At 50.3% G+C, this 24,254-nt stretch overlaps 3 protein-coding genes across 6 annotated transcripts in view; 2 read left to right on the top strand and 1 right to left on the bottom strand.

The window, feature by feature from the left end:
* Positions 1–3,563: 3,563 nt before the first annotated feature.
* LOC116940079 (uncharacterized) lies at positions 3,564–10,570 on the top strand. 3 transcript variants are annotated; one of them, XM_032949387.2, is made up of 4 exons: positions 3,564–3,807; positions 5,354–6,826; positions 7,563–7,826; positions 8,351–10,570. In XM_032949387.2, the coding sequence occupies exons 2-4, from the start codon at positions 5,516–5,518 to the stop codon at positions 8,831–8,833; spliced, it is 2,058 nt and encodes a 685-aa protein (XP_032805278.2). In that variant the 5' UTR covers positions 3,564–3,807; positions 5,354–5,515; the 3' UTR covers positions 8,834–10,570. The 3 variants fall into 3 exon arrangements, with proteins under 3 accessions (XP_032805278.2, XP_032805280.2, XP_032805281.2); XM_032949389.2 differs by having other exon boundaries at positions 3,564–3,865; XM_032949390.2 differs by lacking the exon at positions 7,563–7,826.
* A 3,095-nt stretch (positions 10,571–13,665) lies between these two features.
* Positions 13,666–23,064, top strand: IGF1 (insulin like growth factor 1). Of its 2 annotated transcripts, XM_032949386.2 has the most exons (4): positions 13,666–14,152; positions 18,000–18,135; positions 19,764–19,963; positions 20,326–23,064. In XM_032949386.2, the coding sequence occupies exons 1-4, from the start codon at positions 14,093–14,095 to the stop codon at positions 20,527–20,529; spliced, it is 600 nt and encodes a 199-aa protein (XP_032805277.1). In that variant the 5' UTR covers positions 13,666–14,092; the 3' UTR covers positions 20,530–23,064. The 2 variants fall into 2 exon arrangements, with proteins under 2 accessions (XP_032805277.1, XP_032805276.1); XM_032949385.2 differs by lacking the exon at positions 13,666–14,152 and having other exon boundaries at positions 17,847–18,135.
* The window catches only part of PARPBP (PARP1 binding protein), a 30,238-nt gene continuing 24,607 nt past the window's right edge, over positions 18,624–24,254 (bottom strand). The window contains exon 11 of the mRNA XM_032949384.2: positions 18,624–24,251. Within this exon, the coding sequence (XP_032805275.1) occupies positions 23,983–24,251 (269 nt within the window). The 3' untranslated portion in view covers positions 18,624–23,982. The remainder of the gene's footprint in view (positions 24,252–24,254) is intronic.

Below are 24,254 nucleotides of genomic sequence, written 5' to 3'. Positions count from 1 at the left end.
TGTGGCTGAGACTCTAAGGTGACAGCACGATTCCCGGAATGGGGATCAGGATTTCAGTCGGTATTTGGGGAGTCACGGTGGCGAGATGTTAACTACCTCGCCGAGGTCTTGGTTGATGATGTGTAGGTGGATGTCATTGACAATACGTGTAAACTCCCTTGCAGTTTGCGTGATGTCTCTACGAATATTAGGTGGCAAAATGTTCGCTAGAAGAAGGAGATAGGGGATTTGTATCAGTTTCAGTGTTCTGGCTATAATGCGCATTGCAGTTTGGTGTATGAGCTCCCAGACCAGGCTGGAGCGCAGTGACTCTATCATTGACTAGATCAGTGAGATGGCAGCAGTTCGCAGTCCAGTTGCTGAGGTGCCACAGGTCATGCCTGCAAGTTTCCATAGCAGGACGATTCTTGATTTGGTCTTCTATTCAGAGATCTGTCTTGTCAGAATCTAACTCTTTATTTAGACTGGAGGAATCCGATGAGCTATGAAGCTCTTTTTCACAGATGTCCAGAGGGGTGGGTCCCAAAGCTACAACAATACAAAAACCGAGAGCGCAAACTATAGGAAAAGTAAACAAGTCACTAAAAAATAAAGTATGCAAGTGTATACTCTTTGGTTCTTTCGGTAAAGTCACGTGGGGAGAAAAATGAAAGAAAAAATAATATATCACGACGTTTCGATCGTGATATATTAATAAAATAATCCAGTCGTGGAATGGTTAGGGTTTTTCCGCCTGAGGACAACCACTTGTGTTGTGATCGAAACGTGATATATTTTTAGTTTTATTAGATTTTCTACCTATGTGACTTTACCGAAAGAACCAAGGAGTATGGATTCCTGCAGTCATGAAAGCTTAAAACCAAGATATACAAGTGTAGTGTCAGCGGAGCGAGAGACAAGGGTTTTCATGAGGCACCTTTTTTAATACCTTCACACTAAAAAGATCTCCAAAATCCTGAATAAACACAAGATCCAGGTCCGATTCAACACAGTACATAAAATCCGTGATTTAGTTCCATCTGTAAAAGATGCTGTCCCAGACATACAGTACCCGGGCGTTTACAAACTAAAGTGCCTCTGTGGTAGTAGCTACATTGGAGAAACCAAACGACATATCTCGGACCGCATCCGCGAACATAAAGCAGACTTGAAACACGGTAGAACGAACTCCTCTGCCGTGGCAGATCACTGTTATAATTCAGTGGGCTCACATGACATTGACTTCTCCAAGACGGAGGTTCTTTGCAAACCAACCGGCTGCCATGAGAGATTCGTTCACGAGGCCATTCACATATACAAGCACAGAGACAATTTCAACCAAGAAGATGGATTCTGGCTTAGTAACCATTGGAAAGATGTTTTAAGCCATTTCTGTTCTTGATTAATTGTATTTTACGATGACCTTCAGACCGCAGCTCTTTCGCCAGCATTGACTCTTAATACCTCTCACACCACGGTTAATGGTATGGTTTACAACATGGAGTATAATAGCGCCTCGCAGCTGTCTCTCTCCCCCTCCTCTGTTCCGACCATGGATGAACTCGTCCGTCTGAACGGGGCCCGTAGCTATCCGTGTTGCTAAAGTTGAGGGTAAGAATCCACCCATTTTTTCGCCATATAGCATTGTGATATATAACGACTTATTGTTGGTAGCTTAGCTGATTGGAGAATATAGAGTTTATTGATAACATTAAGGTAATTTATATTTTAGTTTTTTTTATTGGTTCACTATATAGTACTGTGAATAGCTCAGATGTGTAGGCCTTGACTTCAACATAGCCATTTCTGTGACCAGTCACTAGCTAATCACTCAGTTATTTCAATGCTAAATTCGCCTAGTTATTTCAATGCTAAATTCTCCTGTTTGATTTGTACTAAGTGCCTCGGTGAATGTGTATGCTATGACTTTAACATAGCTATTTCTGTGACCAGTTACAAGCTAATCACTCACCTATTTCAATGCTAAATTCTATGCTAATTCCTTTGTCAAGGGGTGCCTCTGCGGATGTGTATGCTTTAACTTAGCTATTTCAATGCTAAATTCTATGCTAATTCCTTTGTCAAGGGGTGCCTCTGCGGATGTGTATGCTTTAACTTTTAACATAGCCATTTCTGTGACCAGTCACAAGCTAATCACTCAGCCATTTCAATGCTAAATTATATCCTAATTCCTTTGTCAAGGCGCTTTGTTTCCTCTCACACAGCTTAAAGGTCGTGATGTGAACGTGGCTTTTTCACTCCAGCGCTGTCCTACCAGACAGTCTCGTCCCTTCACCGAAAGAACCAAAGAAGACCTTCACACTCATTGTTTTTTTCGGTAAAGTCACGTATGTAGAAATACAATAAAATTATATTAAAACAAAAAACAATCACGACGTTTCGATCACAACGCAAGCGATCTTCATCATGTGTCAAGAACAAATCACGGAGGTAAATACAACAAAAAGATGAGAGACGAGAATTCAACAAACCTGAAAAAACATTATGTGAAGCACATCCAGTCAGGCCAACAACACAGTTAGACACTTCCTGGCGGACCACGAATTTCAGAAGAGTGTTAAATTTCGTGTTCAACCTTTGGATTGCACATACCAGCATAGATACCTCGTATTTTTCATTCTATCTATGCTGGTATGTGCAATCCAAAGGTGATTCTGTGGAATGAATGTGATTGTTATAATTGTACTCTCCATTTTGCTTCGTTCTACTACAAAGTTTCAAGTATTTTTATAGTTATAATTACTTTTAATATTTTATAATTATAAGAGAATTTCAATATAATATTCTGAACATCTGCAGTTTTAGTTAGACGTTGATGTTCTAAAGATGTTCTAAATCGAACCAAACATTAAACCAATTTTTAATGGTACAGTTTATTTATTCTAGTAGTGGCACTCCAAACTTCCAAGGTGGTGTATTATCACCTTATGCTAATTCCAAGCTTGTCAGTAGTACGTTTTATGCTAATTTCCTTTGTCAAGGCGTTTGCTGTTTACCCCCTCACAGCTTAAAAGGAGGCGACCAGCGCTTGGCTTTCTTCACTCCAACGCTGTCCGCTGGACAGTTTGGTCCCTTCACCTGATGAAGGCCACTTATGTTGTGGCCGAAACGTCGTGATTTTTGTTGTTTTATTTTTTACCTACGTGACTTTACCGAATAGAACCATAGAGTATGAATAATTATAGGTGATTGCGGGTTCGTTTTTATTGGCAAGTTAGATTGGTGTGATATGATGAATCTCTTGAGCAGTTGTTGAAAATAAGATTTCCCTTAATTATGTTAATGTGATTTGTCTTCGTAAATAAATGTTTAAATCTCAGTTTTTCAGGTTAGGCGTTCATTGGTTAATAGTACGTTTATGGGGGTCATCACTATGATGAATTAGTGACACGTTGATTTAACGGATTGTGCGGATTACATTGTCATATTAAATGCTCCATTGATGGAGTCTAAAATGTTGAGAGATGTTCGCTGCAATTATGACTTGTGTTAACAAAATGTAGGATGACGTCACTTCATATTCGTTTGAATTTGACGTAACTCCGTATCCGCTGGAGTGTGACGTCACGCTGCGGGGCGGGGAGACGCGGAACTAGCGGGTCGTCCGTGTTTCCGCGAAGACGATCAGAGATCGGAGGTTTTAATATTATTAGGTATAACCCTGTGAGGTGCCGGGGGACGAGGGGAACAGGGGGACGGCGGGGTGAGGAACGAGAGGTTGCTGGAGCGGGGACCGGAAAATAGAGGAGACCCGTGGACTGCAGTGGCGAGGAGGAGGAAAGCCCCGAGCGGCTCGGCCCACGAACGGTGAGACACGCATGGGACCCGGCGGGTGGCAGCTCCTGAACCCGACCCCAGCTTCCGGGTTCGTGTGCACCGCCTGGCAGTGGCGCATGGTCACATAGGCGCACACAGAAACCACTTTCATAATAACATAGCCTTTTGCCAACAAGCAGTGGGCAACTGATTTGGGTAGGTTGTATGCAAGAAGCTGGATGGATTGGTAGCATCGTAAGATCGGGATAGGTGGCGGCAGCGGTGGCGTCTTGGGGGGAGGGGAGCTTCATCCAGCAGTGGATTGATCATAGCTGATGATGAGGATGACTAAAAGTCAGTGGCCCTTCAAAGCAAGACGGCACAAAAGATTGAAGATTTAACGACTGACATTTTCCACCACAAATGTACGATGCGAAAGTGTGGCGCAGTGCTAACCCTTGTGCCTCAAAAGCAAGACGTTCTGGGTTCCATTCCCGACTGGGTCACCTTTCAGTGCAGCGTTTGTACGTTCTCCCCCCGTTCTGAATCAGATTCTTCCAGATTCTCCGGTTTCCTCGCATAGCTAAAATAAATAAATAAACATAGTGCAGCAGGTATTGGCCAAAACATGACATTCCTGATTTCCTGCAAATTACTCAATTGGCATTTCACATCACAACATTGCTCCTTAATACTTGGCAGGATGCTCTTGAAAAAGTATTGAGTCTCGGTGAGGCTTTGCTGGGTAAACAATCGTAAGTAAAAAATATGTGATGCCTAAAAAAAGGACGGGGAAAACAGTGTAGCTGTGCGTGATGCCTCTGTTGCCTTTGATTGATCATCACAATGTGGGCCTGGTGTGAGGTCCGGTCCGTTATATACGGGCAAGTGAACAATGCAAACGTGAGACAATGACGGCAATTCATATCCCAGAAATGGCAGAGGACGGGTTTATCTACCGTCGGATTCTTTGAAAGAAGGTCACTTGTTACGTTGATAATGCCTTTGGCAATGCCTGACGAGGCGGTGATCTGAGACAAAGTGTTTGCTGCTTTCTTCTTGGTATCGGACAAATCTGCGCGGCGACCGCGGAACAATCGGGAGGTCCAGAGTTAACTCCTCGCAGGTGCCACGCAGTGCGTGTTTCATAAACAAAGCAAGCGGCTCTGCACCAGCAGGAATGTTCGTGTCTCCCCTAATACTGGGGCTTTTGTTTGGGGCGTGGAGAAATGCGGTGTGAGTGTACCGCCAGAGTATTAAGGGGGGATCCCAGACCCTGTTGCATCATTTCTTAGCTAAAACGATGCAGTCTGAGTCAATGTGTGACTCATTGTGGCAGCACCGTCAATCGGTACCCTTTGTCTAAAAAAACAGGTGAGGGGAACGTTTAAAATAAGCGTCTCTCTTTCACCGACGCCTGAGTCATAAATCCCACAGCTAAAGTCTCTGCACGGTATACCAGAGATTCTACGTAGCTGCTTATTTGTATGGTAAGCGCACAAGCCACGAATATCTCATTTCTGACGCACACGGAATGGGGTGGGCATCGTGGTGTCACCTTGCCGATAACTCCGTATGCTTTTGTTGATTTCATCAGGGATCACGGCCCAAACTGCACCACCTGCGACGGCGGCAGGAGCCACTGGCACCCAAAGAGGCGGTTGAGCTCATCAGTCGCCGACGCTCGCTGACCGTGACCCGTGATGACACCGAGTCCCGGTCTGTGGCTCTGCGCTGCCAGTAACGGCTCCAACACCACATGCAGCAGCACCCCCGGCCGACATTCATGGCGTCTCTGAAGTCCCGAGCGGCACCCAGCGAGGGTCCCACAGGGAAACTGTGCGTGCACTACGTGCTGGTACGTCACAAGGTCAATGGCTTCGGGAGCTTGGTCGCCATCAACTCGGTGCTGCCAACGGGACAGGTGCTGCACATCGCCCCAGAGGCGCAGGTAACGTGCATGCCTCTCAGCTCATTACCCCCCAAGATAAAGATGGCGATAACGAGGACGGTTGCTCGCCCCCCCTCAGGGTCCAGCAGCACCGTCACCCTCATAAGCCCCATCGTTGTTGTCGGCTATCGTGGTGCCGCCACCGCCGTTCACCCCAATGGTACGGATGGGCTTGTGCATACTCGATCTTTGAGCACCGGTGATTTTATCGACATGGCCCAAGCGGAAGACTCATGCTCACGCCAACACCTGCACTCTTCGGCGACCTCTGTGCTGGCATGGTTGAAAGCCTCGCGGCAAACTGCCCCTGCAGATCGGCCGGGCAGTGAGGGTGGCACAGTGCCACCGCTCCCCTACAGTGCCACCCCTGCTGCCTGCACCGCTGGCCACTCGGTGGCTGCGCCTACGGTGGCCTCCTTGGGAAGTTACAGTATCAAGGCCGTGGCGAGTTCCACCATGGTTACGTCTGCAGGCATCGCCGACGACAACGATGTGAAGATTCCTGTGGCCGTTGTGCATCGCGGTGCCGACAAAAATGCTCCCGCGCGGCCTCCATTGCCTCGCTCCGGCGGTGGCGCCATCCCAGCGTGCGACATTACTGCCACCGCATTGCGGGAGGTCACAGTCACAAGGGTTCCAAACCCCGGGCCCTCTCCAGCGGCGAGCACCAAGGGGCTAGGCACCCTCATCGTGTGCGATAACTGGGCCTGCGTCATGCTGACCGAGAGGAGAGGCGTGAGTGGAGACACCGTCACTCATGGGCGGCGTGCAATGGCTGACTTTTCTTCCATCATCGCCGCAGGCGGCGATGATGCCGCACCAGAGGCGAGCGAGACCTCGGAGCGACTCGGTGATATCGATCTCGGCGCTGGACGGCTCTGCAACTCTGCTGGTGTGGGAGTTTGGCACGAGCATGGGAACTCTGCTAGGGTTCTTGTTCATGGTTCCAGGGTCCGAGGCTCGCGAGGTTCGCGAGATTTACCGGCGGACAAGGTGAAGACGGCGCCTTTGATGGGAGCGTGCCGTGCAAGCGGTGCCGGTGGGGAGGAGGTGGAGGTTCCGTGTGAGGAGCAAATGTTGCTCATACCGCCGGACAGGTGGTTGCTCACAGACCACAAGGTAATGTTGCTGTGGAACTTCAGCAGAGAAATATCGTTGAACCACTGGTCCAAGAAGCAAGGGCTGTTTACCCATGCGAGTGGCTTGGAGTGGCAATTTGTGTGGGGCGTGTGTGTTTACAGTGTATGTATGTTTACAGTGCTTGTTTGGCTATGTGTGAGTGGCATCGTGGGGAACTCGGGCGGTGCATCCTTCAACAAACTATCTCGGCCATACAACCCATAACACCTGGGCCTATCCCGTGACCTGTCAGAGTTTACAACATTTGACATGGCCTCAATGTGCACTACTGTCTGGCATAAGTGCCGTGGTATCGCTGCCACTTGTTTGTGTGGGGAGCAGTAGTGCAGTGGTTTTCATGCTGTGCTACAAATATGGTGACCATATTTGTTCGATTCCCACTCGTAACCATCAGTGACCAACATCCCACACTTCTGATTAGTACGGTTGGCTACGTACAGTGCAAAATAACTTCAACATGCATACATAGTGACAATGATTTGAACTGGTCCTGGTGCTCCTCCAGGTTGACTGCTTCAAAAGAGTGCCTGGTGCAATGTATAGAAATTGTAAAAACATCAGCAGTGAACATCAGCAATGGGGAGACAAAGGCGGCCGGTGCAAGCCACACCACCCCCCAGATGCCATTTTTGGCCTTCATAGGGGCTTGCTAACAGCATCTTCCCCATGAATCTGCCCTGCTATAGGGGGGATCTTTGTTGTGTGGTGGTTTTAGGTGCCCCGCGTGATTAAGCCTCCACCGGAGGGCGTCGTGCTGGTTCCGGCCTCGCAATTGCAGACACCCGGCGCCGCTGAGCGAGCCCTGCTGGCACGTGCAGGCATCGCCACAGACGTGCGCGTGTACCTCCTACCCGTGCTGCATGGGAGATCCGGGTCACGCGGTTCCCTGTGCGCCTCGTCGGTCCCGTGTGTTCCCAACACCCCGATGCATCCTCGCCTCACCCCCCACCAGGCCTGGCATCGACCACAACCCCAAGCGGTGAATCTGCAAGAAGTGGTCGGGTTTGGAGGGAGTAGTGGAAATCTTGAGGGAGCAGCTGAGATATGGAGGGAGTGGTTGGGTTGTGGAGGGAGTGGTTTAGATCTTGAGTGGAGAGCGGTAGTGTAATAGTTAGCGTGCTGCACAATAAACCCGGTAACCTGGGTTCAATTCCAGCTCATGGTCAACACCAGTGGCAATTATCCGAACACGTCTTGGGCCTCCCCTAGGTCAACTCGGCCTCAACTGATTACCTGGTGCAGGGTGTAAAGAACGCCACTCAGGAGACAAGGGCGGCTGTTTGTGGTGCTAAGCACCCACCCCCTCGTGTGCCGTGGTCGACCTTCATAGGTGCTCGCTAACAGCACTTTCTCGTACAGTCTGCAAAGGCTGTGATTTAGATCTGGATGGAGTGGTTGGGTAGTAGAGGGAGCGGTTAGGATCTGGAGAGAGTGGTTGAGTTGTATATCCATGTGGTTCATCCTCTGGTGCAAGTGGAACCGCGTGTTCGTATTTGCCTCCAGGTTGCTGAGCGCCGTTCAACACGACTGCAGAGACGCTCCCCGCGAGGCGCGGCACTCCCGTCCCTGCAGCACCAACCGTATCGCAAGCAGCGCTTGGTGCCGTTGGTCGACGTGGCTTCCCTCGGGACGCTGCCACCGTGGCCACGCAGCCATGGTGACGGTGCCAGCCAAGAGACGTGCGAGGCTAGCGAAGGGTCGCCGTGTGGCAGTGGCAGCAACGATGACGTAATTTTCTCCTCCGGAGATAATGGTGCGTGCAACGGCATGGATTGGACAAACGAGGTTTCCTGGGAGGGGGATGTGGGGGAGTCTGGTGGGGAGGCCGGTTCAGCCCCGGATCCCCCCCCCAAAGAGATGGCCACCTCGCCGGCCGGTCACCACGACGACGCGGAGCGACGTGACCGCCTGGCATTGCTGCGGTTCGCCCTGAGGGAGAAACAAGAGGCTGTCGAGGAGGCCCTGACTTCATCTCGACTGCACTAATCCCTATCCTCCCCCACCCTCGCCCCTCAATCTGCTAGTGATCTAACAAGCTACTGAATGAACCCCAGGGAGCTTTGCTTTAATAACTTATTATTTTGTTATCTCCCATATGGAGAGTCATTGTTAGTTTGCATGCAAAGTGGAGAAAGCGAGGTGATACATCTTCTGAACCAATGCTGACTCTCATCTACCTACGATCATATCACCCGGAATACACCACCAGATTCCATTAGATCTAGCAATCTAAGCAGGTTTCAGTGGATTGTGTGAATGCGTGGGTAGTGTGAAATTAGATTTCAATCTAAATTTAAAAGTGCATAGCTCCAGTGGCTTCCTAATAACGGAAGAGCGTTTCAGATGGCCACAGAAGTGCATCTGAAAGCACGCGATGCAGTGACAGTCTTTGTTCAATGGCTAGCCAAAAGCCGCTGAGAGGATGACCGGAGTTAGTGTGATGGTTTATGCTCCTTGACGAGATCAGCAAGGTATTGTGGTTCATTTGTGGCAAGCGCTTTGTAATGAGTGCGACCTTATGTAATTCGTTCAGCAACCGGAAGCCAATGCGATGGAATGGTGCGCACTGAACTTGCAATCCAAATGTCCCCGGTTAGATTCCACGTGATTGGTTAACAGAAATTGTGATTTGTTAACGGAAATATACCCTGTGTCCTGACTTTTGGGCCCCCCTGCTGTATATGGCATGCTATTTGCTGCCCAATAACTTTTTAATGTATCTTTCATTATCCACATGAGAAAATCAAATCCAGAGGTTTCGAACATGTTCTATTATATTATCAATCACCTCTAAGTATGCTGCATTTCAATGTTGTCGAGTTGCTACTGCTTGTGCCTATTGAATCGACAATAATGTACAGAAAATCACCCATTGTGGGGGTGACGTTTTTAAAGGTAGGCACAATCCGTGATCCACAAACTCAAATGGGAAAACTAGGGTTTGGTTCATGGTTCGTAATACGACACCCACTCATTTTGTTTTATGTTCCCCTATATCAACAAAAACATTAAAGAGAACGTATTTTTATTTAAAAGAAAGATTTTATAGTCTTAAATATAATTAGTACAGTAAATGTATAGAATACAATTTATGTCGTGTACAAAACTCTACGCGTATCACGGGCGGCTGAACCTGACTGCCTCCTTACTGAAGGCTGGGAACACCATGTTACCTGGAACCCGCGATGGGCCGCTTGGAAGACAAGATGTCGAAAAGATGGAGCGTGTGTTCTTATGCGGCAGCATCGTTGCGAGCAATGCAGTTACGATGCTTACAGAAATCTCGCGGTCAATCGCGAATGGTCGAGCCACGGGCATGAACGACGAACTGTACCTAAATAATTTTTGCGCGAATCTGCAAAACTGCGATAACTAAACCCGCCAGAGGGGTTTGCTGCACAGTAATACCCTAATTTATGTCTCTCCTTTTTACGTCCTTTTTGCAAATACGTCGTCACTTGATGAATACCACGACCTGATTTGCGTCGCCTCAACCCACACGGTGCTTACAGCATCCGTCCATTCTCGTATCCGTTACCTCCACCTACCCCTGTACACAAACTACTTTGTATCGTGCATAAAGAAATATACTGTAGAGTACAATATATTGTTTATGTACCTGATTTTGGTGATTTGGAAACATTAATTTGTCGTTTCGATATTCGTCGCACATTTCAGGAAGGCATCCCCGAAATAAACCAGGTATTGCTGTATATGAAACAATTTTAAGTATGTTGAACTTCTTTCACACCCAACGTAGCCAACTGTATGGTCCATTCTGGTTTCATAGTGTGTGGGATGCATTCCTCTGGTTTGGTGGGCAGAGACCACGTGCAACTAAATATCGCATGCTATTCGTTGCTGTTTGCTTTTCAGCAAAGTATTTAACACATTCAACATATCCTAAATTATGGACATGTTAAAGCCATTATTTAATATGTTGCTGACAATTGAGGATATACTAAAAACGTTTCTAAAAACGTTTTTTACTTTATTGCCGAAAAATGTAATGTATATTTTTTTTCAAATATAGCAACAAATATGCCATCCCCTTGGTGTGCGCAAGCAATTGCAGGGCTGCACCTCTACCTCCTTGATGTTAGAACAGTCAATGCAATTCTATACTTATTCGAACAAAAATTCTTGCAATGGTTAGGATCAAGAGGTCATCACGACCACTCCAACTGATACAACCATACCGTGCTATCGCTTCATTCTGCCAGATTTTCCAGCTCGATCGCAGTCTACTTTTGTAGTGTCCCTAAAGAGGCGGTGACCAAACACCCCCGAAGGTCGCTGTTGTGAGGGCCCTTCTGCCAGCAGTGGTAACGCCGCAGCTTTATCGATGTTTACCCCGAGTCTGGCACTGTGGACTTGGCGGTGACTCCTTTATTGCTCTGGGGATGTCGGTAAACAATCTGGTGTCTCTCCCGCTCAGCATTGACTATCGAAGACATTTGTGCCACCCCCTTCATCTGGTTATGAGCTTAAGTAAATTCCACTTGCTCCAACGACAGTATAATATATGCCACCTTAGCGGCATGCTCTTAATGTGCATGAAGCCCCAGGGGCAGCGAGGTGAAATGGAACAATAAATGCCCAGCAGCACAGTGTCTACTTTACCTGCACCAGACAGCATTTGGTGTCGTGAAAATGCCAGACAACACGCAACAGTATAAATGGGTAGACCATAGTCTATTGTGAACATGGTTATACGTGTTTGTGTGTGCGAGTGGTTACACAAGTGTGTGTGTTACAAATCACAGTGCCCCCCCCCCCGACGCCTTCAAACTAAACCGGAAGTCTTACATCGCACACGGTGACGTCCAGGGCTGGGCTCCCCAAAGCGCGGGGCTCGGGCGATCGCCCCGATTCGCCGTACTCGAGGAACGGTTCTGTATGTTGAGAGGTGACACTTGGCTCCGTGTATCCCCGCTCCACCGGTCCCCGATTACCAGAGCGCGGCCACCAGGTGGCGCAGCGCTCCACGGGCCCGAAGGGGTGCAACCCGTGGTGCAAGAGAGTTCAGTGCGTTGGCCGAGTGGAAGGACCCAGGAGGGAGACGGGATCCAGTCATTCAAATGTGTTACAACTCGCTGCTTCCTTTTGTTTTCACAGACATCTGACAAAAAACAACACGTCCTAGACTGCTAGAGTGTCGTTCATTTCCCAATGCTAGTTGAAAGGAATGCGCACCTCCGATGAGCACGGTTGATTATGTCCGGTGCAAAAGAAGTTCTACATGCATCATTGTATCCGCACAAACCTTGGCAGATGCAGATACCTGACGCACAAATGGAAAATTAAAAACCCTCCATTGTCCGACTGTGGTCATCCAGAACAGACCGTACAACGTAACGACGCAATTCCCGATCCGCAAATACGAAGCAGACATTACAGCGATGTACTCCGCTGCTCCTGACGCGGTTGTCTGGGTTGGTTTCCTAAATGTGAAATTGTAGTGACTGCACTGCATCTACATCAGCCATACGAAAGATCAACCATGGTCAATCCACTGCTGGACGAAAGGTCTCCCCAAGACTCCACCATCGCCATCATTATATTCATAGCAGCCGTGGTCAATCCTCTGCTGGATGAAGGGCTTCAACCCCCAAGACGCTGCCACATCTCACGATCCTGTGATGTAATAATCCGCCCTGCATTGGCGCACTGGTAGACACAGCCACCACCATCGCCAATAGGAAATCACCGTCATTTGAATCGTCAAATCTACAGCCGTAGACGCCATTGCGTCCACGATATATACGTGTATTGTATAGACAATATGCGTCCACATTGTATACAAGTTTTGTCAGGTACCTTGGCAATCCACATACACCTTCGCTAGAGTGTGTTTGTGCGACGAACCCGGCCACCTGAGTTATATTCCCGAGCGTGACCAACAGTGGCGGATACCCTGAACCGGTATTGTATCTCCAGTCGGTCACCTCAGTTTTTAAATGAGTACCTGGAACGGTGCGTACGCATCAGCACTGGGAAGACAGCGGCGGTCGGGTGTCGTATTGATTACACCAACCCCTCTCGTGCTCGGTTCACGATTTTAACAAGTGTTCGCAAAAAAGACAGTTGACCCACCAAGTCTGTTGTAGGCTACACGGGGGTTTTGTGCTTTTGTACGCATGCACACATTTATATTGCCCGGCGGCAGTTGAGTCCGACCCCGCGCCCCTCCGTGGCCCCATTCGTCACTCTCCACTCATCACTCCTCACCGCGACTCCGGCCTGGGTGAGTGAATGAATCACGCGGATGAATAAACGAGAGAATGAGCGGGGGTGGGGTGGTGGTGGGGTCCGTGTCCATTGTGCGACGACCAAGGTCAAGTCCAGACACGCGGGCCACTCCCCCCCATCTCCCCTATATCTTCATCTTTCTTCATCACCCCATCTTATCTCTCTCAATCTCTTCCATCTCCACATCTTCATCGGTATTCCCCATCTCCCTTATCTCCCAAATATAATAATTGTTCTTCCATCTTTCTCCATCACCATATTTCTGCATCTTCCCCACCTCCCATCTCTTTCTATCTCCCCCAACTTTCCCTCCATCTCCCTCAATCTTGAATCCCATCTTCCTTCGTCTCCTCTCCATCTCCCCCCATTTCCCCCATCTACATCTCCCCTGCAACTCCCCCAATCTCCCATCTTAATCCCCCCCCCCCATTCCCCTTACTCCCCCTCCCCCCATACCCCAGCCCAGACAATGGGCACGGGGGGAGGCGTGGGTCGTGATGGGCGCATGCGCATTGCGGCGGGGAGCGGGGGGAGGAGGGGAGGGGGGCGGGGTCGGAGTATAAAAGTCTGGGGGGCACGTGGGTGGCGGTCACTCAGTGTGATGTGCGCTGTGCCGATATAACTGACACTCAAACACACACACCGAGACAACATATCTAGGCCGACACACTGAGTGAAACATACACAGACACGACCTAGGCAGAAAGACAAAAACACCGAGAGAGAAAGAAGGTTACAGAAACGTATATACAAGTATACAGAGACAGACACACACACCCAGACACTTACGTCCCCGATTAAACACCCATTTACACAAACATTTCGAGACACAGACTCACACCAGTCCATATATAATCCCATTAAGTGACCTACTGAATCGCTCACCCAATCATCCATTAAGTCACCAACTCAGTGACCCCCGCGGTGGCCCTGCACCCTCCCGTCGGCTTAACCACAGCACTGCGGGGTCCTTGGTCGCGCGGCGGGGCCGTCATGGAGACCGGGACGAGTTCCGTGCGGGACGCGTCGGGTCGGAGCGGAGCACCCGTGCAGGTGAGGCTCGTGACCTCATCACCCTCCACACTCACCCTGACCCTCTCTCACCCTCACATCTCTCACGCATGCCTCTATTCCTGACCGCCCTTCCCCTCATTGCTCTACCCCAAAACCTGCGATTCATGGGATCGCAGCGGTCACTGTGACCCCGATCCGTGCGGTCGCCGGGGTCACAGTCATCTCAACATTGCGCGGTCGCCTCCCAACAATGAAGATTTACATTCGAGTGTCCGTGCGAGTTTGTGTGAGTGTACTTCTGAGTGTGAGTGGGGTAGCGGTAGTGTAGTGGCTAGCGCACTCCGCTACGAACCGGGCGACCCGAGATCGATTTCCGCTCACGGCCAACATCGGTGACGAATATCTTAATCGTTCCTGAGCCTCCCCTAAGTCGACTCAGCATCAAATTAGTACCTGGAATGGTGTGTAAACATCGCCACTTGGGAGACAAAGGCGGCCGGGCGTGGCGCTGGCCAACCACCGCATCGTTTGCCATACCGGTCTTCATATGTGCTCGCAAACGGCACTTGCCCAAAAAGTCTGTTTTTTATATGGCTATACGAGTTTGATTCCCGCTACTTATACACCGCGAGCACCAACAGTCTACATGGCTACACTCTATATATGGTTACAGTCTACATGGCTACACAGATAATCGTTGTTCTTTGTGTCCATGTGTGTGTATTCGAGGAGCATGTGTTCAGGAGGTGTGTGTCTTTAGAATTTGTGTGCGGGGAGCGGTGGCGAATACATATTCGCCACCGCTCCCCGCACACCGCGCAACAAACCCCACCGTACAAAAACTGAACCGGTCATGGGCTTCGACTCATCCACATATTTAATTAAGATCTGGTGTACGCAAACATCAGCACTGGAGAGACAAAGGCGACCGGGCGTGGTGATGGCCACAACAACCCCTGCGTGGACCGTGCCTTGAATTGTGCTCGCTCACAGCACTTGCGGTGCAGGCTACACCGGAGTAGAGGCGGCAGAGTGGAAGGCGGGAAGGGAGACAGCCTCTTGAATGGGGCAGGATGACCGCTCCCTCCCCTCAACCCTCTCCACACTTCTCTCTCCCTCCTCTCTTTTCTCGCGGCGCGGGAAGACGGACGGCGGCGGGATTATGAGCACACGAGCTGCGCCGAGTAGCGAGTGAGCGGTGTGCTGAGTGATGCGGGGAGCGGTGTGCTGAGTAGCGAGTGAGCGGTGTGCTGAGTAGCGAGTGAGCGGTGTACTGAGTGATGCGGGGAGCGGTGTGCTGAGTAGCGAGTGAGCGGTGTGCTGAATAGCGAGTGAGCGGTGTGCTGAATAGCGAGTGAGCGGAGTGCTGAATAGCGAGTGAGCGGTGTGCTGAGTAGCGAGTGAGCGGTGTGCTGCTGAGTGATGCGGTGGTGTAAGTCAGCGCGCTGCGCTACAAACCCGGGTTCGATTCCCGCTCATGGCCAACACCAGTGACGATTATCTGAATCAGTTCAGAGCATCCCCGAGGTCAACTTGGCCTTAAATGAGTACCTGGTGCGATGTGGAAACATCGCCACGGGAGACAAAGACGATCGGGCGTGGTTGCTGGCTATCCACCCCCTCGTGTGCCGGCCTTCATAGGTGCTCGCTAACGCCACTTGCCCCAGCAGTCTGTTAAGGCTAATATTTGATGAGGTGAAGTGATGAGGTGAAGTGATGAGGTGAAGTGATGAGGTGTGATGTGTGAATGATGAAATAATGTGGTGATAGGGAAGTGATGTGGTGACTGTGTGCGTGATGGGATGAGTGATGCAGGATGCTAGTGATGTAAGGATGTGATTGTGTGTGTAGGTATCGCTGTGTTCGCGAGGGCGTGTGAATGTCTTGACTTTGTGTATATTTGCGTGTATGTATATATATAACTGCGTGTGGGGAGTGGTGGCGTAGTGGTTAGCACACTGCAATACGAACCCGGCAACCCGAGTTCGATTCCCACTCATTGGTAACAAATATCTAAGCCGGTTTTGGGCGTCCCCTAGGTCGACTCAGCCGTAAACGAGTACCTGGTCCGGAAAACAAACAGCACTGGGGAGACAAAGGCGGGCGGGCGTGTTGCTGTCCCCTCCCCGTCCGTACGCCTTAATAGACGCTCACAGCACGGGGGATCTTTGTCTTGGTGCGAGTGTGCAGCAGATCTCCCTCACTCCGCTCCTCTCTCACTCCTGGTCAAGCCAAGGATCCAGGGCCGCGCGTTGTGGGGGGCAGGGAGGCCCCGCGGGTGTGGTGGGGGGGGAGCGCGATGGGAGACGCGATAAATAGAGATGATATCATCGCGCCGGGTGACGTCAACCCGCGATGGGACCTGGAGGGAGGGGGGGTGTTGCTAAGCGAATGGCAGGGGGGCCGGATCCCAGGAATGAGCGACAGTCTGAAGAACACCTGTGTGTGGATATCTGCGTACCTTGTGAGTGCTTGTGTGTATGGAGCGGCAGTGCGGTGGTCAGTGCACTGCAGCCAACCGAGGTTGGTTCCCGCTCACGGCAACCAACATTGGTGAATATCTGTGCCCAGTCTTGGATTTGAAGGTTTCAGCAATGACATTTCCAGAGGAGGGAAATTCCACACGCTATATGAGCAGTGCCAGAGAAGAAGCAACCTCCCACTGAGCAAGGGTTGACTGGTGGCTTTGACGGAAAACCTTGGGTTTTGGAGTGGAGAGTGCACGGAGGGGAGTAGAGTGACATGACAGGGGAGAGGCAGGAGAGCACATGGAGGGTAGGGAAGTAAAATTTGAATATGGAGGGGAATAGAGTGAGATTACAGGAACTTGCAGATGATGCATGATGTTTAAATTGATCCGAGACTGGATTTGGGAGCTAATAGGGGGATTGGCATATTGGGGAGATGGGTCATGTTTATTGGTGCGGATGGGAAGTCTGACAGCGGCATTTTTGGTAATGTGGAGGTCATAGATCAGGGCGTTTCAGAAGATGAATGAAAGTGTCGATGAAGGCATGGATATTGGTCTGCAAAAGATGGAGCAAGGAATTGATGGATGTGGGAGATGTTGTACACATGGAGATTAGAGAACCTGCACTCTTCAGAGATGTGAGGCAAAAACGAATTCTGGACCAATAATGACCGCACATTTTCCCAATCCCAGATGTATGTACAGTATGTTGAACGTCTTTTGCACCATACGTAGCCAACCTTGCTAATCAGATGTGCGGGAGGACAACAAACTAAACACAAAAAGCAGAAGAGATTGCCCCATGTATATTGAGGGGGAGAGTCAGTGGTGTCTCATTATGTAGAGCTTGGTGTCATTTTCCAAGTTTCAGTTGATTGTAAAAACCAATGGGAAACCTCATGGGACACCGGGGCAGAGAGATTGCTGCAAAAAGGACAGCACTTAAATGAAGGTGTAGGAGCAGTTTGAGAATTAAGTCCTGAACTAGGAGATGCATACATAGTTATGGAGACGCTTAAGGAGGCTGCAGTGGCCAACAGTGTTGAAAGCAACAATGAGCTTAATGAGAACTGGGAGTGAGAGGGGCAAGCGGTCAGAAGAGAGGTAATTTACCACCTAGGAGAGCAGTTTCAGGTGAATGAACTTTAAATAATCCAAATTGGACTGGGTTGTAAAGAACATGGAAAAATATATGTTCAGTGGGGCGTGAAAATATAAATCTTCACGAGGGATTCTCCAAGGGAGGTTGGTGATTGGACAGTGATGTGTGGAAATGTTGGGTTTCACGTGGTTTTATTGGGGAAGGGAACGACTAAAGGAACTCCCTGTGATGTAGGGTCCTTTTTCTGTCCTCTCAGACTAATGTCCCTGGTCGCCCGTGTCTCCCATGGCTTCCGCCTCTCCGTGGTTCCACAGAGCCCCCGCCTCCTGCTGCTGCTATCCTTGTCGCTGGGCCTGTGCGCCACAGTGGGCGCCGCGCCCGAGACGCTGTGCGGTGCCGAGCTGGTGGACGCGCTGCAGTTCGTATGCGGCCCGAGGGGTTTCCACTTCTGTGAGTACCTGGGGCACGGGTCCCTCTGGAAAAGGGTCGCTGTGCTAGCTGGAATCTCTGTGTGCATGCAAGGGTCCCCATGTGTGTGTGGGGATTCCCGAGTGTAAGGGTCTGCATGTGTGTCCCAAACCATCGAGCTCATGAAGCAGACCGTCCCACTCAAACGTCAAAGTGCTCAAATTCGCATTAAGGAATTACAGCCCTGAGTCAGTGGTGGAAATTCCGCATTCCTATGACGGGGGTGAGTCTCTATATGGGACTCCCCCAAAAAAGGGTTACTCATTTTATAGACCCCCAGAAGCATGATGGGCTAAATCAACCTCCAACCCAGATATGGACTCGCAACTTTCCTATTGAGAACCACTCGCTCTACCGCTGAGCCCCTTGGCTGCGTTCCCCACCATGCGTGTATCTGATAAATTATTAAATAAAAAACATGAAAATGCTAAGAAAATTATGTTATAATATATGTTTAGGTCAGTCCAATGAAAAAGACAATATATTTATGTATGTTGAACTTATTTCGCATCGTACATAGCCAACCGTGCTAATTAGAGGTCCAGGTGAAGGACAACAAACTAAACAAGAAAAAGCAGTTCTAAAAAAATTAGTTTTCAATCTAGATTATAAAGTGCATAGCTCCAGTCACTTCCTAATATCGGAAGGAAGAGCGTTACAAACAGCCATAGAAGCGCATCTGAAAGCTCGCGATGCAGTGACCGTCTTTGTTCGATGGCTCGCCAAGCGCTTTGTGTGTAATGAGTGCAACATTAAAATGTATTCGTTCGGCAACCGGAAAAATCCAGCTCAGCGAGCACTGGGCGGACATGATCAGATCTTGCAGTACAACACGTGTCAAGGAATTTTGTACATGCTGCAGATTGGTCATATTTTCGCCAGACATCCCTTAGAGTAGTGAGTTGCAATAATTTAGCCTTGTCGATACGATGCTGCACACCACCGTATTGGCGATGTAACGACTCAATAGTGGTCGAATGTGTCGTAGAGCCCTGATATGAAAATTGCAGGAGCTGACTATTTTGCACATGGTGATTAAACAGCATTCTGGTCAAGTATGGTACAGAATCGGTCCGGAAACAAAAATATTTGATTCTTGAATTAAAACGTGAAACGTGAATGGCGGTAGTTTCTACAGCTTCATGCTTTAGGCCTCAACGGAATAGTGACCCTACAGGAGGCCTTGTGGTCCCTTCCCATATCCAGCTTCAACTAATTTACACGAGCCTGGAATTGAGACACCTCCCTGGGATCAAGTGCCTTCCTTGCAAGTGAGCCTTGAACCCATGACCAGGTTTGCATAAAAACAACTTCAGTAAAAAATGTTCATCAATTTTACATGAAATGTTTAGATTGGAAAGTAAACCCACGCTGTTTTATGCAACCTGGCCCAGATCCATATTCCCAGGGCGACTCCCATGTGCTACTCGGGGACTGTTGCTTCAACAGAGCAAGTATGAGGGTCAGGGTGAGAGTAAAGGACAGGGTCAGATCTGCAACTGTAGCCCTGACCCCAACCGGCTCCCTAAGCCCAACGCAGTAACCCCCCCCCACCCCCCGGGCCCCACGAGCAGCGTCTCACGGCCATCGCCGCCTCCGCCTGTTCCCAGTGAAGCAGAACGGGCAGAAGAGCGGAGGGGGAGGGGGTGGAGGCGGAGGAGGAGGCCGGAGAGTGCAGCGCGGTATCGTGGAGGAGTGCTGCTTCCGTCGATGCACGCTGCGCTTGCTGGAGTCCTACTGCGCCGACTCCAGCAAACTCGAGCGCGACTACTCGGGCATCAAAATCGCATCACTCAAGCGCCTAATTCGGGTGAGACCCTCCACCAGATCGCTCACTCGGTGTCGTGGGCAGCGGTGACTTCGCTCCGCCCTAGTACAGAACTATAAATAAATGTTCGTGTTTCTGTAACCTAATTTAAATATGAACCGTTTTAGAAGTAATTTGTCAGTCAACTTTCATAACAGGAAACTGATTTTATTTCATTACTGAGCCTCTCTTCTCTCCCTTCTTTTTACCACTCTCCCCTACTCCTCTCTCCACTTCTCCCCACTTTCCCCTGCTCCTCTCTTCCCTCCTCTACTCTCCCCTCCTCCACCCTCCCCTCCTCCTCTCTTCCCCTCCTCTCTCCCCTCCTCCTCTTCCTTCCTCTTTCCCCTCCTCCTCTCCCATAGAAATCCAAGGGCTCCGTGCCCGGGAAGGAGGAGTCCGGGACGCGGCAGAGCAAGAAATCCTGGCAGCGGCGTCAGGAGCAAGGTCAAGGGCAGGGTCAAGGTCAGGGTCGTGGGCGAGGTCGGGGTCGGGGCCGCACCGAGCGGAGACTCAGGAAAGCGGCGAGGCTGCGTCCTTTCGACCCTACGAGCCCAACACCACCCTGAGTGTACACAGGGGGGCCCAGGACCCAGGGGCCCAGAGCGGAGCGGCCTGTGGACCCCGCGCTTCCCATGGAGCCCCTGTGGAGCCCAGTGGGAACCCGTGGGACGCCGAACCCCCCGGGCGCCGAGGGGCGGTTTCACGGTTACGCGACACGGGCCGTATTTTACCATCTCAGTGAATTCTGTGAATTCTGCTGTTATTGCCGTTATCGTCGCTACTGCTATAACTATTGTCGTATACGGACGCGGTAATGAGCACCACCACCCTGTGCTGCTCGCCCCGCATGGGAATTGAACCCTGACCCTTGGCCACAGAGGCAAGTAGAGCTGAACTTCAGCCTCCAGGGAGGTGGAGGTTCCCTGAAAGGCTCATCCTCCTCTCATCACGGGCCTGGCCGATCCCTCCACGCTGCGTGTTACCGACTGGGGCCCCGCACTGCCTTGTGGACTCGTCGTGTGTGCTCACCGCTGTAGGCCGCTCGTCTCTATAAGGTGCATTGTATGGGTGTATATGCAGCTGTTAGTTCCTTGTATATACAGTACGTAAATATGTGTGCGTTGTGCGTGTGGACTGATGGCACTTTGAGCGCGTGGCGCACACTCGTGGCGTGCGTCCCGCCACCTGTAGACCCTTTATAAGAGCACTAAATGCACCGCGCCCCAAGAGGGACGGACAGGGGCCTCCTCGGGGATTCACGCCAATCGCGCCGCCGCCCACTGCGGCCACGACCTTGCGTGGCCTCCATGCCCCTCCCGCTTCACGGAACCTGGGGGGCAGGATGCGGCACTGCGCGCTCGGTGGCACGGGACTCGGCTCAAGTGTGGAGTCTCGGAGATGAAGAAACTTGAAAGGGTGCTGGCGACCCCACTCTGACCCCACCCCGACCGCAACTCTCCCCAAAAAAACCCAAATGACCCCACCTAACCCCACTCTGACCCCACCTAACCCCAACATCACCCCCTGAGTGCACCAGTAGTGTCTGGAAAGCTGGTCTCATATTTAAATACGGTGGTGTGTAAACGTATGTAAGCTTATACACGCCGTTGTCTGTGGAGGTTAGCAACAGCATGTTTCATTATCTTTGCATGACAGCTGCAGAGATGGTTGGCTTGAGCCATCGTGACTCTGCAAACTATCAACCAATCTCAAACCTTAAAACGATTTCAAAGGTCACAGAGTGTCTTTGTCTGAAGCGGTTACTTCCCCACGTCGCTGTGACGGGCAGATTCAACCCGTTGCAGTCATGTACCAAAAGTTCCACAGCACTGAGACGACTCTACTAAAGATCACTGATCACCTCTACAAGATCATGGATGACCAGTGTGCTGCAGCGTTGGTTGGCCTCAATCTCTCAGCCGCCTTCGATACCATCGACCATGAGATACTCATTGGGTGGCTAAGGTCAAGGTTCAGTGTATCCGGTACATTACTGGGGTGGATTGAGTTATACATACATGGTCGATCATAGTTCGTCAACCTGGGTGACGAACAGTCATCACCTATGCCGTGCCGAGTTGACGTACCACAGGGGTCCATCCTCGGACCCTTCCTATTTTCAACATACATCTCTCCGATCGCCAATGTCATCTCATTGTTCTATCAATATGCTGATGATACACAATTGTACACTGCAGTGAAGTCAAAGTTAGACATGGAGAGCCTCGGTAACCTCGAAGATTGAACCCGAGCGGTGCACGTGTGGTTTACACGAAATAAAATGCTGCTTAATCCAGAAAAATCGGAGGTTCGGTTGGTTGGCACTCGGGCTGAGGTAAAAAATTGTGGGAGGATCAGGTGTGGTGGTCACAGACTCCAGGATTCAGTTTTCTACTCGTATAAAGAGCCTCGGCACCATACTCGACCAAAATATGTCGTTCGATCACAACCTGTAAAAGTCATATCCTGCAATTTTCATATTAGGGCTCTACAACATATTCGAGCACGATTGAGTCATGACATAGCCAACATGGTGGCGTGTAGCATTGCAACTCACTACTCTACGGGACGTCTGGCAAAAACATTACCAAGCTGCAGTATGTACAACATTTTTTGGCACATGTCCCGACGGGTACTGCAAGATTTGACCATGTCTGTCCAATGCTCGCCGAGCTGCATTGGCTTCCAGTTGCTCAACGAATATATTATAAGGTCGCATTCATTACACACAAAGCGCTTGCCACAAATGAACTACAATACCTTGCTGATCTCGTCAAGGAGCATAAACCATCACGCGTACTCCGGTCATCCTCACAGCGGCTTTTGGCTAGCCAACGAACAAAGACTGTCACTGCATCGTGAGATTTCAGATGCGCTTCTCTGGTCGTCGAGAATGCTCTTCCTTCCGATATTAGGAAGCCACTGGAGCTATGCACTTTTAAAATCTAGATTGAAAACTAATTTCTTTAGAACTGCTTTTTGTGTTTAGTTTGTTGTTCTTCCTCCACACCTCCGATCAACATGGTTGGCTACGTACGGTGCGAAATAAGTTCAAGATAAATACAATCATCAAACGTAAATAAAATATTTCACAAAGGGTAGCACTGTTGCCTCCATTGCTTCCATTGTGTCCGGAGTCCCCGTTCCCCTAACCCCCCAGGGTGTGTGCTGCAAGGAGATGAGGCAGACAGCATTAACCAGGCCAAGGATCTCAAACTTGACCCTGACCATGGCCCTAACCCCATCGAGCACAAACTCTGCCTAAGTCGCTTTCCCTGACATTAACCATTAAAGCCTCTAAACATCGATGTAAAACCCTAAATTATCAGCACATCATGATATGAAACATTGACTCCAACCTGACGATGTCAAAGTGATGTCCTGCTCATATTGGCATTGAGACAGCACTCTGCATTTACAGCCCTTAGGCATCACAAGACGCTCTACCGCAAAGCCATCTGGATGATTAAATTAGGATCCTCAATTATAACCCCCAAATCTGAGTCTGCTCTTGCTAAGTGCCTCGGACGCAAAGCAGTAGGGGTTGTGACACTCACTGCACCATCTGTAAATCCCTCAGTCCCTCTTCCTGCTCTCACCTGCACTGACACTACCCTCTCTCCAACAAAGGCCTTAAGGCTGCACTCTCTCCAATCAACCCTCCCTACAACTGCGCTGCCAGCACAGGCAGAGCTCAGGGAGACTCCACGTGCAGTGATCACCTTCCCTGCCCCTCCCTCCGCTCCCTAAACGCACCGCGAGGCCACATTGCACCCAAGGGTTTTATCAAAATAAAACCATGCAGAGCTGTGCGGCTCGCAAACGGCAGGCAGGGAGGCCCGACTCCTATACGCCTTGCGTGCATGTCGCGTGACTACCGCACTGCAGGCACAGTGCCCTCTCCGATTTAGAGCACGGTTGGAGAAGCGTCGAGCATTCATGACGCCGTGGAGGCCAGGTTTCCACATCGACCCAGAGGTGGTGGCCACGGCCAAGCTAAGACCCCTAGCAGCCGGCACTCACATGCGGAAGAAGCTGGTCAGCCTCATCTGGCCTGAGAGCAGCTTGGCCTTCGTAGGTTGCCTCGCCCGACCTCGCGCCTGCCTGGACGTTGGTGCCACGGCCCGTTTCTCAACTTCGAGCCCCCGAGGATGTTTGAGTTGCGGTTCAGAGCCTGTGTTGCAACGCCTGGGTGAGGGAGGCGGCCTCTTGCCACGGACGAGCGTTCGGCTGCTTGACCCTTGGTCCACAGATGCGGCCTGCAGCTCGGCCAGCCCCACCGACAGCTCTG

Source organism: Petromyzon marinus, chromosome 7 (assembly GCF_048934315.1).
Source record: "Petromyzon marinus isolate PM22_M1 ecotype Great Lakes invasive population chromosome 7, UKy_Petmar_22M1.pri1.0, whole genome shotgun sequence".
Classification (NCBI taxonomy): domain Eukaryota; kingdom Metazoa; phylum Chordata; class Hyperoartia; order Petromyzontiformes; family Petromyzontidae; genus Petromyzon; species Petromyzon marinus.
Note: the sequence above shows the minus strand (reverse complement) of the source record. Positions and strands in the feature narration are given on the sequence as shown.

What these genes read in the sequence shown, in the direction of transcription:
- IGF1 (XM_032949385.2), top strand. Translation starts at nt 17,847, where the DNA reads ATGTGTGGAAATGTTGGGTTTCACGTGGTTTTATTGGGGAAGGGAACG. An exon ending in CCCGAGGGGTTTCCACTTCT is followed by an intron (nt 18,136 to 19,763) that starts GTGAGTACCTGG and finishes GCCTGTTCCCAG; the next exon opens with TGAAGCAGAACGGGCAGAAG. An exon ending in CACTCAAGCGCCTAATTCGG is followed by an intron (nt 19,964 to 20,325) that starts GTGAGACCCTCC and finishes CCTCTCCCATAG; the next exon opens with AAATCCAAGGGCTCCGTGCC.
- LOC116940079 (XM_032949387.2), top strand. Translation starts at nt 5,516, where the DNA reads ATGCAGCAGCACCCCCGGCCGACATTCATGGCGTCTCTGAAGTCCCGA. An exon ending in GGTTGCTCACAGACCACAAG is followed by an intron (nt 6,827 to 7,562) that starts GTAATGTTGCTG and finishes TGGTGGTTTTAG; the next exon opens with GTGCCCCGCGTGATTAAGCC. An exon ending in ATCGACCACAACCCCAAGCG is followed by an intron (nt 7,827 to 8,350) that starts GTGAATCTGCAA and finishes ATTTGCCTCCAG; the next exon opens with GTTGCTGAGCGCCGTTCAAC.